The sequence below is a fragment of the Manduca sexta genome, unplaced genomic scaffold (genome assembly GCF_014839805.1).
Source record: "Manduca sexta isolate Smith_Timp_Sample1 unplaced genomic scaffold, JHU_Msex_v1.0 HiC_scaffold_1120, whole genome shotgun sequence".
In the NCBI taxonomy this organism is placed as follows: Eukaryota; Metazoa; Arthropoda; class Insecta; order Lepidoptera; family Sphingidae; genus Manduca; species Manduca sexta.
The window spans coordinates 1-18716 of NW_023591954.1; the positions used below are offsets into that span (position 1 = coordinate 1).

The window sequence follows — 18716 nt, forward strand, 5'->3', positions numbered from 1 at the left end:
GGCTGCCGCTGCTGGCGACGATCTAGTGGCGGGAGACGACAGCGACCTGCGGGAGCATGTTGTCGGTATTCTGTTTGCGGGACATAAGCTCACATCCCTTCAACGTCAGGTATATATAAGGTCGCGAGAAACCGAGTAGTCTGTCCCTTAAAAAGAAAAAAACAAATCATTTTGAATCATAATATTTTAACAAGACGACAGAATAGATTTCGTATATTTTATGAAAAGCTAATTTAAACCTGACTTAAGAAGAGTGTTATAAGTTTATGTATATATACTGCTTAAAACAATTATTAGGGGAACGAAACTTTAAAGTAGAACTGTATTTTGTTCCTTAAGGTTTTTATTATAATTGACCACTAATTATTACTAAATTATACTAAATAATATTACTTACTAATAATAAATTAGAGGTATTATCAAAGAAATTAAGAAACAACAGAGCGATGATGCTCTTTTGTTTTTTTTAGTAGTTCTCAATAAAGCGGCCAGGATTTTATAGACACCTAAAAACAAAGTGACACCATTGAATTTTCATTACTGATCACATAAAACATAGACGAGCTCGCCGACGGAAAAAATACCAAATTAGTATTTTTAAATGTTATTATTAAAAATTTACAAGAAAACCATTTGCATAAAAATTGTTTTAAATGTACTTATAGTTTAAATAATACAAAAAAAACAATATTTTGTTCCCCTAATTGTTTTGAGCAGCATATATTTTATAAATAATAAACTTCAAATATCAGCTTTAGTTATACTAGTTTGTCTTGCTATGATATGTCACAATTGACGTCGCACGTACGGATATTTGAATAATTTACGCGGCCAATATTATTTCATAAGTCATGTCAATTCTAAAGGACATAATTTACAAAAATAAAAAAAAAGGATTTTTGTTAAATTTATTATATTCAAAGAAATATTAAAATAAATAATGCTTATTTTCGACACTCTCTGAAAAATCAATAGTAAGAGTGAGCTTCGCAGGCAAGAGGAGTAGCAATTGTTTTTTTTTTAGCATGTGTAGTTTTTGGCAAATAGCAGTTTACCCTTTTTTATTACGCTCTTCTTGCTAATTATAAGAAAGTCTGATATTAGGACAAGTCCATTAAAAATGTCATTGTCACAATTTTCTCTAGAAAATTTAGGCGCAATGACTTATAGGTGCCACCTAAAATGTTTATTGCTTGCTTCTGCGGTCTCTTCTAAAAGCTGCCCAGTGGGCAATAACGTGTTTTTTTATAATAACAGCACCATGAATAATTAATTACCTTGAGCATTGTTGGACTCATTGGGTGCCAAGAGTATAAAAGTGCTGTGTCTAAAGAATATTCTCCTAGATCAAAAATAACGCTTCAAGAATAAACTTTATTTAAACTATCATAAGCAATACCCATTAGTTATATCAGAATTCCATATCAAATTAGAAAATTTTGGTTTAGGGCTATTGGTAATATTGGCATTGCCAAAATTTCCCTTCCTTAAATCTACTAATAAACCAGTTTCTTTGCGAAATCGTTTCTGGATTCCGAGTTATTTTTTAAATCCATAGTTTTCCTCTCTTTATTTCTTCACTGGCCATTTATATGCCAAGAGGAGAATACTTCCAAAAAGTTTTATTCTGGCATGTAAACCCAAATTTGGATTTACTTCTTTTTGCACATTAATCATCAATCAATTTTAAAGTCCTTAGAAGTTATCCCCTATAATATATAGCATTTACTTGTAGATGTTGGGCCAATTGCACTGTTGCAGGCCTTGCCTTCACTATTGTCATAATGAAAATATCGACAATGCCAGAAAGTAATCATAAAGTGACATAACCAACTTTGAGAAATGTTTGTATCTGCGTCGGCATCATTTATTAAGTAATTTTTGTTTGCATTGCCATTACAACTTCATTTGGAAATTATCTTCAAGCTCTCAGGTTTTTGTTATTTGGATTAATTTGTTATTGGAAGTATGCTATTTAGGATTTTAAACTCTTCATTTCATTTGATGTACAATTTTTACACGATATATTAGTTGATTTCCAATAAATTAAATTTATCTTCTAAATTCTTCACATTAAACTCTGCATTCGATTAAATAAGTATTTACAGGTCAGTACTCTTACTCCCGAGGCACCCTGTGGACCAAGAACGAAAAAATATCTATTTCATATCATAATCATGTTACTTTTTGAATTTGAGACAAAAAACTTCAAAGTTCCAAAAGTCTAGTATTCTGCTGTTTTTACCGGCTATTTTGTTTATTTGCAACAAGTCAAATTTCAAACTTTCGATTACATTCGATAACAAACATTCGATTCAACTCAATATTTAAAAAAAAGCTCTCTATTAGGTAGACGTCTTTAGAATAAAACCTAACCTGAACTCTAAAAGGAATAATAACAGAAATAATGGAAAACATTTATTATTATTGCTTTCTTATTTGTTGGAAGTTGGGGGAGGGGGGGGGGGTAGATTTTCTCCAAAATCTTTAACTCAGGTAGTCGTTTTTTTATGCCAATTTTACTTGAATAATTAGACTTATGGCCGCGTATTGCTCAAATACTCGTATGTGCTCAGGTGGAAGGAAGATAAAATATTATTTAAGTATGGCAGATGAATACAAGGATTATTTATAACTAAGGCCTCACATGACCTTATATCTTTTATTTGTTTGTTTGTATCGCATTTGTGGTATCGCAGACTCAAAATTTATGGACAACTTTTAATGCAGTTTTTTTCAGTTAAGAACGAATTTAATCGATAATAGTAGAAGAGTATTCTGAGTAAGATAAATTTACTAAGAATACTGGACACTCGAATACATTAGACAATATGTCTAATTGTTAAATGCCAACGAGAGGAAAAATAAATAATACAATATGTTGTGCAATGCTTATGTTATTTCTGATTCTCATAAGGTATTTCTTTAGCATCATAACTAAACATTGAATATTGGTTACCAGGTCATGTCTCACATAGTATGTGCGATCGGTCTGGAAGCGGCTCGCGTGCGCGACGACTGGGAAACTGCACTGTTGTGCGCAGACGCAGCCGAGCGGGAAGGCGAAGACCGTTCTTCTAACTCTATTAAACAGCCGACTCACCAGCAAGATAATTATTGCTTTGAAATGCTGTCACTCGTACGATCATCTCACGTCATTATACGCTAGAATTATTTCCAAAATATAAAAATCCTAGGATTTCAATAAAAAGACTGGAGAGATATTTTATATTAAACTATTAGCGTTAAGGTTACTTGTAAAGTCTGGTGGTGGTATATTCGGGGATTACTGTACGAGGGAAAGTGTGTAATGAATAATAGCTAACATTTAACGTGTTGGTATAACATCGTATTGAATCCAGTCATGCTAAACCACCGCACACTGCTCGTATTTCTAATAAAACATTTAAAAAAATATTTCAGCGCTTTCTAACATAGTGCACAACATTTTCTCTTTTCACTATACTCGTACCAGCTTAACGAGGTGAAGCCTCGATTAGAAAACATAATACAAAACGACAATAATTATAATAATTGGCTAATATGGTTTTTATAACATTATTTACGTAAATATTTCCTTCAGTTATTAGCCCTAAGCGGAAGTGCTGTTGGCCGCACGCATCTAGCGCAACAAACTGAACTAATTGCGGACTTATTGGGACTTTTGCACACTGGCAGTGATCGAGTCCAACGACAGGTAAGTTTTAAAGATCCATGTCTCTGCCGACAACCGTTATACTTCTCAAGCATAAGGAAGTTATTAATAAAAAAATATTGAATATATTTGATATTGGCCTTAGAATACAGTAATATAATAATAATATCAGCACCGTATTATATACTGTCCCACTGTTGGGCACGGGCCTCCTTTACTACTGGAGGGATACAGTAACAGACGAATACAGTAATTTCTGAAAATTTAACGGTGGTTAATCGCTCGGTTCTGAATATAATATAAATAAAATATCATAATTCACAGATAATATCTCTGCTTCGACGAATAATCACCGAGATACCTCCTCAGAGAATGCTCTCGGCTATAAATTTACCAAATGATGTGGATTTACGGTATACTACAACAAGGTAAATGATCTCATGTAAAAATAATGTACATTGTAGTGCTAGCTGACCCGGCGGGCGAAGTTTGTACCGCCATAATTTTTTGCCGTCAATACTGTCAAATATGTATTTTTAAATATTTTGCTTTTTGAGTATACACTAAGTGAACAACTGCACGTCACTCTATCAGAGTTTTGTTAATTTATTAAACACAATTCTCAGTCTTCTGTCTCATATGTCTCACTTTTCTGAGATTTTTAAATATTTGCTATTATTTTTTTTTTCATATAAACCTTCTCATGATAATAATAAATAGATTTATCCAAGTTGGTGCAGTCAGCAGGTGCAGGCAGTATGCGTGTATAAACATATCGGTGCTTCGTCTTTATTTAGGTATATAGATTTGTACAAAATTTTATTGTTGTTGATTTGTACAAAAGTCAAAGCGTCCTCAATTCACCTGATGGTTAGTGGTGTGGGGTCTATCAAAATGTTGACCGATGAGAGATGATTACCCCTCGGCTGTTGACACAAATATGTCGGCGTGTTGGAACCGGATGTACGCAGGCTGATCCTTGAACACGACACACTTACACGCGCCACACCTGCCACCTTGTGTACGGTGGTCACTATCCGAGCGGATATAAAACATATCCTACCACCATGCCTGCTTACCTACACATACACCACCTACGTATGCATTACATTTTGAAAAGTTCTGTTTGGTGGATTTTCATAGGCCTTATTCTGATTACTAGATCTCATTCGATAATTATATTATCATGATATGCCATCAGGGTAACGCTGTTGGATCACTTGGTGTGCTACCTGGCCAAAGCGATCACGGTGCAAGTGAAAGTTAAAGGAGCGGGAGGAGCTCCCCCCGGCATAATTACGATGGGGGGCAGCGTGATCCCCACGGCACTTGCCACGTGGTTTATGCGGGGGATCACCACTAAGAAACATGCTCATTTGGTTGCTAAACTGTTGAGCGATATGGCTGAGGTATGGTTACATAATAATAATATTATGAACTTTGACTAAGTACTCGTCGCACGCTGTTACGTGTTTCGGGCAGACATATCTATTTATATTTACTACTGAGTACGTCGCAACAACTCGGATGTTAGTGACCTTCTTTATATAATTCGTTGCTTGTTTGCTCGGATCAAGAATAATAATACCTATGTGGATTTGACAAATTTCAGGGCAAAGTGTCAAGCGCATGGGGTATGGAGACGAGGACGGCGCTAGTAAATTACGTGTCCGCAGTGGCGCAGATGTCGGAGCCTGACCGTCAGCCAGCGCGCTGCGTCGTCACGCCCGTCATCTGGCTGGCATTGGCAGCGCTTTGTGTCTGCGAGCAATCTCACATGGAAATGTTAGTACATTATTTCATTGAAACTATAAATTATACGCGCGTACATTGGATTTATTTATTTTATACATATTAATATTATTGATTCTCTTATAATATTTTGTATTTATTATATAAGTCCATGATGTTTGTTGGTCCATGATTCTATAAAATTTTAATGCCTATATTATTACACCTTCTTTTTAGTCCCAATTTTCTAATGTTTACATACAAGTGTATAACACGCATATTATTGAGACTTTCTATGGAAAAAAGACATATTATTTTCTACGTATTTTCCATATTTTCTTTTCTTGAGTTTTCATTCTTTCAAAGTATTTTCTTTCTTAATAATCAATAATGTTTCGTTTTAACTATTGTTCTTTTATTTTTCTTTATTTAATTTTCAATGTTAAACTGAGCGCCGCGCGCATGCCCTAGGCTGCGTCGTATTTTATATAATAATAATCTAATGGTTTAATGAGTAGACGAGTTCAAACGACTGTGGTTCAGTTTAAGCTGTTTATTGTCGACTGCACTAGGCGCAGACTGATTTTATGTACTTATAAAAATATACCACACTAAGAATTCGTTTGATTTTTATTTATAACAATTTTGTATAAATGTACCAGGGTGAACAATACGGGTGAAGGGCGTGAAGCCCGCGGCCGTGACTCGGCCGAATGCCGGCCTCACTGCGCCAATCACGACGATGGCTCCACGCAGGCGGTCATCGACTGTCGGTCGTGCGGACCGCTGTGCGCCGAGTGCGACCGTTTCCTGCACCTCAACAGGAACGCCAGGATGCATCATCGACAGGTTAGTATTCGTTAGCTAATTAGGCTATCACAGCTGCCTTGTAGATTCACTGGAACTTTGGAATACTTACATTAGTGTGACGATAATAATATTACAGTTGTGTTGGACGTATTGATTTTTTTATATTAAATTAAATGTAAACGAGTACATGTAATATAACATGGGGCATATTATTTTTTATGTAAAAGATTTGCAAAGAAGAAGAGGGTGCCATTCGTATTGACATCCACGAGGGTTGCGGCCGGGCGAAGCTATTTTGGCTATTATTGCTGGTGGACAGGCGCACTTTGAAGGCGCTGGCGGAGTTTAGAACTATCGACAATGTATGCGAGGGAAGCGGCTCTGGGGATCCTCCGACACTACCTAGCGGTCTTCCTGGATTTGCTGGCGTCTGCAGATTCTGCGGTGCGCGTGGAAGTACAGGACTACTTGCCATCGGCAATGTTTGTTCCGATCATCAGTGCCAGGTGGGCATCCTGTTATGTTTACTTCTCTAAAACAAAAATATACATACATTACGCCAGTACCCCCAAAAAGGTTAGGCAGCGTTGCAACTAGAGCACCCGATTTTCGCCTGCACGTTGTGATATTATAGATACGTTAAAATATTATAGTATAAAAAAGGAAATGACTTGAACATATTGTATAGGTCGAGTGGGTTTTATCTATGTTGGTAAGATATTATGTTATAAGTATTGCAAAGATTTAGTTGTATTACAGGAGCACGGTCGCGAAGCGTGCACTCGCGTGCTGCCGTGCGGGCACACGTGCGGCGGCGTGCGCAGCGAGCGCGCGTGCCTGCCGTGCCTGCACGGGTGCGCCGCGCCCGCCGACGACGCCGCGCCGCTGCGCCAGGATGCCGACGACATGTGCATGATATGCTTCACGGACCCGCTGCAGGCCGCGCCAGCTATACAAGTACCACATTACTTTTGTATAATATTACTCAAAATATACGATAACAATAAACAATAACAGCCTCGCGTGAATGTCCTTATCACAAATTTTAATTTCACTGTACTTTATCTGATTATAAAAGAAGCCTATACCTTCATCCAAATTCGTTCTAACGCTTTCGCCGTTTACTCTTAAGATCCAAACATGTTCATAATTTTATGCAATTACAATATTAGTACGATTACTTAAAAACATGGACGATACTTTCCTCATAATTACAAATATAGATATCGTGTTCTTGATTCAGACTATAAGATTATAACTTCAATATTTCTATACTTACCTCAGTCGTAGGTTTACGCAAACGAATAGCGGCTATAAAACTGATTTATTTTATTCAAGAAAGAAATAACTGCTCTAGCCATGTATTTAGTATTTCTATTCTACTTGGGCTCCATTTCAGCTGTAAAACAATTACGTATACTCGGCGGCGGAAACGCTGGAGACAAAGAAATCGATTACGTCTTAAAGATGGGAGTGAAAGAAGTGTTCGAAGACAAAATTGATGACATACTAGACGTGAATTATTTTTGCGCATGCTCTGTGCTTACAAAATCATGGTGTTTGACCGCCGCACACTGTGTAACATACATGCGACATGTAAAGGATTACCTACCACACGAAGGAACTGGATCAATAGCTGTAGGTGTGTTGACACACGGCAAACAGAATATTTCAATTAATATTGTACGCTGCATTATACATCCCACCTACCACCTCAGTAGCCATCGTAACGATATAGGATTAGTGAACAGTGATCCGATATATGTGAGTGCGGAAGCGCGCCTGAGCTCCGTTGACTTCGGCTCGTTGACGGGACACCAAGTAGAGGTAGTTGGATACGGTTATGCAAACTTTTCGTTTGGGAATGGATATCTTCTCGGAGAGCCTGAAGTCCTACAATCGTTGAAAACTGTAGTCGTACGGTGCCCGAGGGAATCTGTTCGGTTTGTGGCGATGTGTCTGGCGCGCATGTGCGGCACCCACGGCACCACCTGCCCGGGAGACTCCGGCGGGCCTGTTGTTCATCCGAGCGGCGTCGTGGGGATCATGTCCATGGGATTTGAGCCGGACTGTTTCCTTCAGGATCATCAGCGGTCGCACAGCGTCGGAATAATAACTCCGGTCACTCCATTCATAGATTGGATTTTCAGTAATATTCAATAAATCAAATACTTATTACAATTTCTTATGTCCGTTTTTTTTTACGAGATGCAATATATGTGCGAGTCGAATAAAGTACTGAATATAAGTTTTTAATGATTATCCATAAAAAACGATTTCTATGGATTCATATTTATATTATAATGATTTGTTCTGATAATACAAATAGGACTCAGATATGGAAAAATTTGCCAACTCACAAATAATCCCAAAAATAAGTTATAAGATTTAACTCGTATTTTATTACAAATAATCTAAATGTGTTGTTTTGCTTTTCGGCCAAGTGTAGGACGCTGCCGACAATGTCGCTATGTTTGTCTACTGGGTCATCGCTCACTCTGCCGAACCGTATTAGACGCCTTTAAAATCTTTATAAACGCTAAAGCGGGGTTTCTTGTTTCTTGTCAATGTGCATATTTCGGAGCAGTTCGTTGATGTTTTTTGATGCAGTGATCAAAGGTGAGCGTCGACATGAGCGTCATGATGGCGTTGGCGAACAAGTATTCTGTGTGCAATGTGCACCCGATCCTTATTCATTCTTACTATTTCCAGTTTAGAACGCGTGAATATTAATTTTCTTCTGCATCTCTCCTGTCGATAACTCGCAAATGTTTTTTTACTTTTCAATGTTATCTATAAGAAAAACTAGTAAAATATAAATTATAAAATATGCAATACAGCCGTACATAGCGCAAGGCGCCCTTATCGAACATAATATTAACTTTACTACATATGCCCGTCTCATAAAATATTTCCTCTTTTATAATTTCAAAATATGTATTCTAATTTGATATATTTGCATAATAGTTTAGTAGAATTAAACAGACTTATATAAATCGTAATTATATTTTAATCACGGCACTAACAAATTTTCACGTTTGTTATGCTTTCAAATTAGCTTAATAATACTCTTATTAAATTATTATACCTACAACGATGATATTGTGACTGTTGCATACACATGATGGATCCAAGTGTAGGTATGTCGTATTGTAAACTAATTAATGGGAGAAAATTACAATATAAAAACCGCGATAAAATGCGCAAAATAGTTTTATTTTAATTAAAGTTGGTTAGTTTTTTTATATATAATTACATAATACTGGTGAATTTGTTTACAGTTGACTTGCGGGCATGTATTCCATCTGCACTGCTGCAAAAAGGTCCTCGCAAACAAGTGGATAGGCCCCAGAATTACCTTTTCCTTTTCGCAGTGTCCCATTTGTAAGGTAAAACAAAATTTATTTTTAAAATAGTTTTATTTCATTTCAAATATCCGTTAAAGTTGTATTTATTTTCCTCGCTTTCCTGGGTCATAAAATTGGCTAAAGATTGCTTATTCGCTTGCTTATTCGTTTTGGGAACACAAATTTAAACGTCTATTAGTTGAATAAAATCGTCCATGAGCCTAAGCTGGTTTTATTTGTAGGAGGATATGAATCACTGGATATTGGAGGAACCGTTAGCGCCGATACGCAGACTGCGCGAGGAGGTGAAACGCAAGGCGCTCATGCGGCTCGAGTACGAGGGACTCGCCGCGCCCGGCACCGCCAAGGGCGGCCCACTGCCGGAGCCGGCCAACTACGCCATGGAGAGATACGCCTACTATGTCTGCCATAAATGTGGAAAGGTAAGTGGAGTCATTTTATTATTATAGTCTCGTTGCCGTCTTGTTTTTTTTTTATAGCATATTGTTAATTTTATAGTTAGACTATGAAGACTTTACCTTAGGAGTACGTAGTTCATTCGGGCGTACGTACCTTCCCCAAATAAGAACCCACTGTGCACTTTTCTGCGAAAAAAGAATGAAAGAATCGGTATAAATTGGGTCGGGAATAATACAACACCGCGTAAGTGTCAATTAGAGGCAAATTAAGATTGATAGTATGTATTCTAAAATTTTTGTCAAGAGGTTAATCAAGATCCTATCTATATGCTAGCAGTTTGTGATTTAATATATGTAACATTCAAGGAGTCTTGACAAGGTTGACATGGGCAATGTTTATTGTTAAGGCATACTTCGGGGGTCTGGCGCGATGCGAAGCGGAGAACAGTGGGTGGTGGGAGCCGGCAGAGCTGGTGTGCGGCGCGTGCAGCGACGTGGCCGGCGCGCGCACCTGCCCCAAGCACGGCGCCGACTTCCTCGAGTACAAGTGCCGCTACTGCTGCTCGGTAACTACTGCCGCTCTTATTTATATGTATACTGCTTCTCCTGCTCTACCTACTTATAAACTTAATATAATAATTGTTAGCAGATTTAAACCCAAAAATAATGTTATCCTGGGATTTGCATATTACCATTATTGTAAAAAAAAAATGTTTTTAGTTATAAAACACGTTTCAAAGCAGGACGAATGAAAGAATATTAAATAATTGATCTGAGTGATTATGTGTAATATAATTTTTGTATTAGGTGGCAGTGTTCTTCTGTTTTGGTACATCACACTTCTGCAACGCCTGCCACGACGACTTCCAACGCGTCACGAACATACCGCGTCATCTGTTGCCGCAATGTCCAGCAGGTTCGTGTACAAATCACTTTATTTATTTAAATACTCCATTGATCAAGTCAGATTCTTGTAGTAAATTAAAGTCGAATAAATATAATACACAAAAACATGACACAATAATATCATATTTATTCAGATGTTTTAATTAATCAAGAAAACTGGTATTAGTCCTCAAGGCTAATCCGTTGTTCATCGTGACATAAATGTCTAAGGGCTAATATACTTTTCAGGTCCCAAAGGCGAGCAGCTTCCCGGCACGTCAGAGGAGTGTCCGCTGCATATACACCACCCGCCCACCGGTGAGGAGTTCGCGCTCGGCTGCGGCGTGTGTCGGCATGCACACGCCTTCTAAACCAATTCACATCTCTTACCAACGAACCGAGGGCACCAGAAAGACAAGAAAAAGTGGAAAAAGACATGTTCATAAATTTGTATATCAGCAACTGTATCAACAAGCCATACACGACCATATGGATAGTTGAAGGGTTTGCGTTGCGTTTAGTGCAATATGTACGTGCATATCCGTGCCCACTCGCCAGCTGTTTGGTATGTAAACTAGTTGTTTGATGATGTTTAGACGGCAATATAGATTAATTCCTACTCGATGAATTATACTGCAAGTGCTTGGTACCTTGTAGACGTCCAAAGGCAATTATAACAAAATCCATCGAAAAATCATTGTCATATTATACCATCATGTCGACTTGGTTTGACTGTCTTTATTATCGATATGGTATCAGCCAAACAATCCAAATCGTGCAAGTCTTGCGCATTTGTATAATTTTTCTATAATGGCAGCCCTAGCTAGGGCCGACTCGACTTGACCTTTAGCAACGCCCTTCAGCTTTGTCTGCTTAAACTGTAACCCAACTGAAATCGACTGATTGAGTATACTAATAATTAATTTATTTCTAGCTATTTTACGGTTTAAAATGTTTAACAAGTAAGTAATGAGTTTGGACGCTGGCATCGTTTGAAAGAAAGAGAGCGTTGTTTAATCATTACTGTTCATAGTTTCGACAATACCTCCAAACTTTAAAAATGTGCGAAAAAAACGATGGAATTGTGTAAGATATCAGCAAATACTTGATAGTAGTTGGTGTAAGTTAATGCAAGCAGTACTCTTGATTCGGCGGTCGCATTACGTATAGGAACTTTATAAATATTCTTCCAGTCCATTATTATCATTCTTATTTGCTGTACTGCTTTATCACAACTTTTAATTCTGAATTTATATAAAACATCTGTCAATGTGACCTCTGTATTTTAGGGTACTGTGATATTTTAATATAAGAGGGAAATTGAGAATTGATAAAGTTAAGATAATTAATAATGTAAGAGATGGATTAAGCAGTACATCCCGAATTGTTATGTAAAAAAAGTAGGAATGAAATTTGCCGTAGCTAACGATCGATATTGTAAGTTCATAATCAATGTGCCTCGAGAGTAATACGAAGAGTTTGCCTCGTCGCACCACACCAGCCATTTAATGCGCAAGAGATAAGTGCACATCGATTGTAATTGTAAGATGGTTTGTAATGGTCAATTGACACAATATCCTCTGAAGCCTCGCCGTGACGTCTCCTTCTAATATCTATCATTCTAATTAAGACATTTCTCAGCGCCGTTTTTCGAAAAGTCAGAACAATACGAGTCATCTTCTATAATTTAACAATTGATTACGCAGGACACATAGTATATTAGTAACATATTTTTCTATACACTATTCATATGAAATGTTAAATTTACGTAAATATTTCTTCAAGTTACTTTATTCTTCCCTATATTAACATTGATATAATATATTAATTTACGCATTGAGTTTCAAGCACTGCATTCCATTGCATATTTGGAGTTGGCAATTCATTTGAACATGACTTTGGTGTCATTTTGTTAGCAACTATTTGAAAAAGTATATAATATATATATTAGAGACAGTAATTGAGTGCGTCTGTACACAGGCTATGACAGCAGTGTTGCTCGCAACGCTTGCCCACATTGAGATCGAGCGTTGTCCCCCGCGCTATATAGACGATGAAGCCGTAAATACTTATTATAATCATACATTTATTATGCATAAGCTGTTTATCTGTTTTAATGTCAATGTATGTGGTGTCACAGTAGAATTTCGATGTCTCAGTAATCGATGTTTGATGTCTAAATAGATTATTCAAATCATAACGTAGTATTACAGAGTATTCAGCTGTTTCTCTAAGCGTTTCCGTAGTATTACATGACAATCAACTTATATTTAATCTTCAGTAATAAATGTGAACCGGTGCGTCGACAATTTTCTTAATTACATACCATTCAAAATCAACTGCAATTTCTAAAGTCGTTTTAAATTCATAACTCGGAACATTATGTTGAATTGTTTAGTAGGTGGCAATCTACTGATTGGCCCAGTTCAGATTCGATGTCTTTATACGTTACAAATGTCTTCTGCATAAGTTATCGGTAATGGCACTGAGCCTGAGTCATATTTTTTGACTACTTGAATTTCTTGTCTTCCTTATTGAGATTATAACCGAAGATTGGCGATGCGTCGTGTTAGTTGCGAATTACTTTATATTATGACAACATTTTAGGTGAAGACTAACCGTGTGTGAGCCCAATACACTTATTTGTCATATTATCTATAATTTGTATTCATATATGATATGGCATATATTTTACAGCTTAACATTGCTATGCTTACAGTTAAATAATTGTTTTATTTTTTTTTTCATATTAATCATTTTAATGGATTTCAAAATATATTTAAACAGATGATGATGACACTGGTGATATAATTCTGGGGACGCAACGGTCTATGATAACCCCCTATACAATAGAAACAATATAATATTATGTAATTGATTACTTTATGTTCCTCACTGATTAAGTGCTACTTAGTGTATATAATACTCGTATAAACGAATTGTCAATATTCTACGATTAAGTTTTTTATGTTTAAATAATCATTATAATGTGCAATGTAATAGTTATTTTGTTTTTGTAAATGTTTGTAAATTGGTGGATTACGTTGAGGTACATCATTTAATAAAAATAATAATAATAATAAAACCTATGGTGGCACACGGCCTAGGGATGAGAGAATATAAATAGTGCTCGTAGGCATTTTAATTATTTATCAGTTTCTGTGTTTCTTCCTGTGGCTTCGTAGCCATTTTCCATTTAGAGTTAATAAATAATTTATTACGTGTGTTAAACTCTGTTATAACTCTTGTTTTTTCATGTATGATTCGTACAATTGATCGATTATTAGAATTACAAATATTCTTCGAAATAAAAATATTTTATGGTTTATAAAACCTCTTGAGATACAATCGAAATAAATACTGGTATAACTACTGGTACAAATTACACGTAGACGCAAGATAAATCTATTATACTAGATAGTTTATGATAAATTGTATAATTTTGATGATTTTACAATGTTAACCAAATTAATGTTTCGGCGGACGGTTAAAATATACATGACATTTGCAGTAGATAGTGTTTAATTTAACTCTAACTTTATCTAAGATGTACTTTAAATATTTACAAGAGATTCTACATCTCTTTAATGAAATAAATAATATGTCTGGTGTCGTTTACGGAACCACTGATACTTACCGTAAGATGTGTTACTTGATGCACCCAGTAGTCACCACTCCACAACATAGATATGTAGTTTATAAATTAGTAGTTAAGGTGTTTTACAATAAAGCTTAAGAGAAAAAATGTTGTATATTATTTCCTACCAACTGTTACTATCCCACGTACTGACTTGGTCACTTTGACATTTTGGTCCCAAGTTGAACGAATACTTTGAAGTTACAAATATTTAAGATGATTATGCAGTCCGATGTGCATAGGAGGAATTATTAAAGGATAAAAGTCAATGATAGTTGATAGTGATATAGATAGACGTGTGAGTGCAGGGAATCGGGTGAATGGGGCGCTGCACACCTTTATGGGTAGCTGCAAAGTGTCCAAAAAGGCACGACTGGCTATATATAGAGGAGTGTTATTGCTCACTCTCATGTATGGTAGTGAAAGTTGGGTATGGCAGAAAAAGCATGAAAGTAAAATTAAAGCAGTGGAAATGAGAGCGTTAAGAAGTATGTGTGGGGTGACTATGAATGATAGAGTGCGGAATACTACGGTCATATATATGTGGAGTGACAGAGGATGTAGTTACAAAAATTGAGAATGGTATGCTAAGGTGGTTTAGGCATTTGGAGAGGATGAATGATAAGAGACTGACAAAGAGGCTTTATAAGGCGAATGTGGAAGGAAGAGCCACCGGCTCTTCCCCCGTACCTCAGCCCCCTACCGAGGGGTCGACCGCACCGAACCTTCAAATGTCAGATATCTGACATTCTCAGTAAAGGCCAGGTCAAAAGTACCCGGAACCGGAGGGAATGCATGAAAGGATTAATGAAGGTTGAGGAAGCGCGAGAATTATGCCAGGACCTGCAAAGTGGCAATCTATAGTCTCCCCCTACCCCTATGGGATAAAGGCATGATACTATGTATGTATGTATGTAAAAGTCAACATTTGTTTGTTAGCACATAATTATGGATTAAAAAAAATCAAGTAATTTATTATGGAAAGTCACATAAAATTAAATTTATTATACTTAATTATGTGCAAAATACTTTTAGACTAAATTTTGCTACATGCGAGAACAATATATTATGCTAAAAAGTTTTATATGTCTATTTTACTTCATCACAAGTAATATCGGTGTAAATACTGGGACTATGGCAGCTAAAGAAGAAAATCGATATTTTGTACATATATCCTACACATACCCATGCACACATATAATTTTCAAGGGTTGCGAGCGCCTAAAGCATTCACCAAAAGTCCGGTGTGTTTGTATTTTGTATAAGCCGACCCTTGCCAGGCTAACAAACGTAGTCAAATAAAAAAAAACATATTCAAAGTTGTTTATGAGAACTACTAGATGGCACTTATGCGGAAGAAGTATTAAACACGGTTTCGAAAATTATATCTATAACTAGCTTTTGCCCGCGGCTCCGCCCGCGTTAGAAAGTTTTTCGGGCTAAAGTATTCCGTTATACGCTATATATTTTCCCGGGAGCCTATGTTCTTCCCAGGATCTCAAACTGTCTCCATAACAAATTTCATCTTAATATGTTGGGTAGTTTTTGAGTTTAACACGTTCAGACAGTCGGATGCAGCGGGGGACTTTGTTTTATAATATATTTTTGTAGAACTTTTTAAGAGGAACAATCCCGTCATACATCATTGTTGCATAACTTTAACTGTTTACGCAGCGCACGCAACGGAAGCCCTCAAAACTAATCAATTTTCTCCGTTTTTGCAACATGTTTCATTACTGCTTCGCTCCCATTGGTCATAGCTTGATGATATATACCCTATAGCATTTCAAAAACAGAGTGCTATCCAACACAAAAATATTTTTTTCAGTTCGATCTGATAGTTCCTGAGATTAGCCATTACTGCTCCGCTCCTATTGGTCATAGCGTGATGATATATAGCCCATAGTACTCCACGAACAAAGAACTATCCAACACAAAAATATTTTTTCAGTTTGAACCGGTAGTTCCTGAGATTAGCCATTACTGCCCGCTCGTATTGGTCATAGCGTGATGATATATAGCCCATAGTACTCCACGAACAAAAAACTATCCAACACAAAAATATTTTTTCAGTTTGAACCGGTAGTTCCTGAGATTAGCCATAACTGCCCGCTCGTATTGGTCATAGCGTGATGATATATAGCCTATAGCACTACACGAATAAAGAGCTATCCAACACAAAAATAATTTTTCAGTTCGAACCGGTAGTTCCTGAGATTAGTCATTACTGCTCCGCTCCTATTTGTCATAGCGTGATGATATATAGCCTATAGCACTACACGAATAAAGGGCTATCCAACGCAAAAATAATTTTTCAGTTTGGACCGGTAGTTCCTGAGATTAGCCATTACTGCTCCGCTCCTATTGGGTATAGCGTGATGATATATAGCCTATAGCACTCCACGAACAAAGGGCTATCCAACGCAAAAATAATTTTTCAGTTTGGACCGGTAGTTCTTGAGATTAGCCATTACTGCCCCGCTCCTATTGGGTATAGCGTGATGATATATAGCCTATAGCACTCCACGAACAAAGGGCTATCCAACGCAAAAAGAATTTTTCAATTTGGACTGGTAGTTCCTGAGATTAGCGCGTTCAAACAAACAAACAAACAAACAAACAAACAATCAAACAAACAAACAAACAAACTCTTCAGCTTTATATAATAGTATAGAAGTATAGTCAGTCGTGCGAAAAAAAAGAATAAGGGCGCGAAACTGAAGCGGCTGGCCTGCGGACCACGGACCACGTTGGCAATACACTACCGATACACTTTTGTTTGCATTTTGCTTCGGATGACGGTTTGGACGGATGTTCACAATCGTTGAATATCGCTAGCTATATTCTAAACAGTGTATAAAGTTAAAAATCTTCGTTAATCTCTACTTGCTAGTTTGTTCGCACAGGCCGAAGATTTATATTAAAAGTAGAGCTAGCGGAGTCGTGAACATTCGTCCGTTTCTGAACATTGAGCAACAGCTTGAATCTGTAATTTCTCGATTAAATGCGTTTGAGCAAAATAATTCCAGGATCCACAATGCTGACAAAACCAGCGTGTGTGTTGAGGTGACATAGCGTGCACTGCAGCAACCCACGGGACAACACGTACGCTCGCTTACACCACCAACGCTGGGCGAGCCTGGAGCACCTGAGGCTGGAGGCTTACCACCAGCTCCGCCTAGAGATGTATCCCGCGCAGGTAGTGTGAATCCGTGCATACCGCCTTCCACTACCGATGCTGTTATGAATGAGGTGACAGATAAGCTAGTGACAGTCATCAAGGCGCTAAACCCGGTTAGATCCAATCATACTTTTATTTCGAATTTGGACCCATCCTTACATAATTTTAATGTTTGGTGCATTTAGTTAGAACATCTACGAAAAATTGATCGATAGGACGACCGTGAATGTTTAGCGCGTATACGCCATTGTCTAAAGCGTGACGCTCGCGTCTGCCTTAATGAGTGGACAATTACTAATGATCGCTCTTGGTCAAATTTCAAGCAAGAGTTGCAATCATTGTGTACGCGTCGAGTAGACATCGCAAATATTCTTTTCGATGTCTTAAAAATCGATTTTGATCAGTATCCTACATTAAGCTGAACATGTAAGGCGTTTTTTGATTTTGAGTATTTTATGTGTACGCTGTATCTACTTGTATTTCGAGTATCCCGAGGGCTCTACTCGTAGTGTAATGCATCCTAAGGGCTAGGATGTAAGTAATAATGATAACGCACCCGCACCGCAATTTACTAAGTAATTAAAAATACTGTTTGTAGTTTTAATTAATTTATTTCATTTACATAATTGTTAATTGTAATTTTTATAAATTAAAACAAAACTAAATTCAAAACGTTCATACAATTAAACCGAATTACAATAAGTACACTGAGGGTATTTATTATACAGGACAAATGACATGTCTTGGGCTTGTAACAAAATAAATACTACATAAGTAATATATTACAACAAAAACAATGTCAAGACAAGATAAATGGAAAGAGTAGTAAGTAATATTCTTAACATTTCTCATGGTTTCCAAATATTCCGGCACATTCCGTCAATCACCAGCCATGGAAGTTGGAACACTGTTATCAAAGAGAATTATAATAACTGTTATGTACAATAATTTTTCGCATAGTACGAGTTATCTTCAGCAACCTTGATCGGTTAAACGATCCACTCGTTCCGTAGAGAAAATTATCTGAAGCGTGTCAGTACCACGAACGCAA

The 18716-nt window shown here is 36.9% G+C and overlaps 1 protein-coding gene across 1 annotated transcript; it reads left to right on the forward strand.

Moving 5' to 3' along the window:
• Window positions 1-10: 10 nt before the first annotated feature.
• LOC119191154 (E3 ubiquitin-protein ligase MYCBP2-like) lies at window positions 11-11691 on the forward strand (the record flags this gene model as incomplete). The annotated part of the gene is made up of 14 exons (XM_037445043.1): window positions 11-109; window positions 2963-3139; window positions 3584-3697; window positions 3980-4083; window positions 4857-5064; window positions 5268-5440; window positions 6049-6235; window positions 6424-6702; window positions 6956-7153; window positions 9478-9585; window positions 9786-9986; window positions 10370-10528; window positions 10770-10878; window positions 11097-11691. Coding segments are annotated over 14 exons (2238 nt in total), but the record flags the coding sequence as incomplete, so codon positions are not given.
• Between the last annotated feature and the right edge of the window lie 7025 nt (window positions 11692-18716).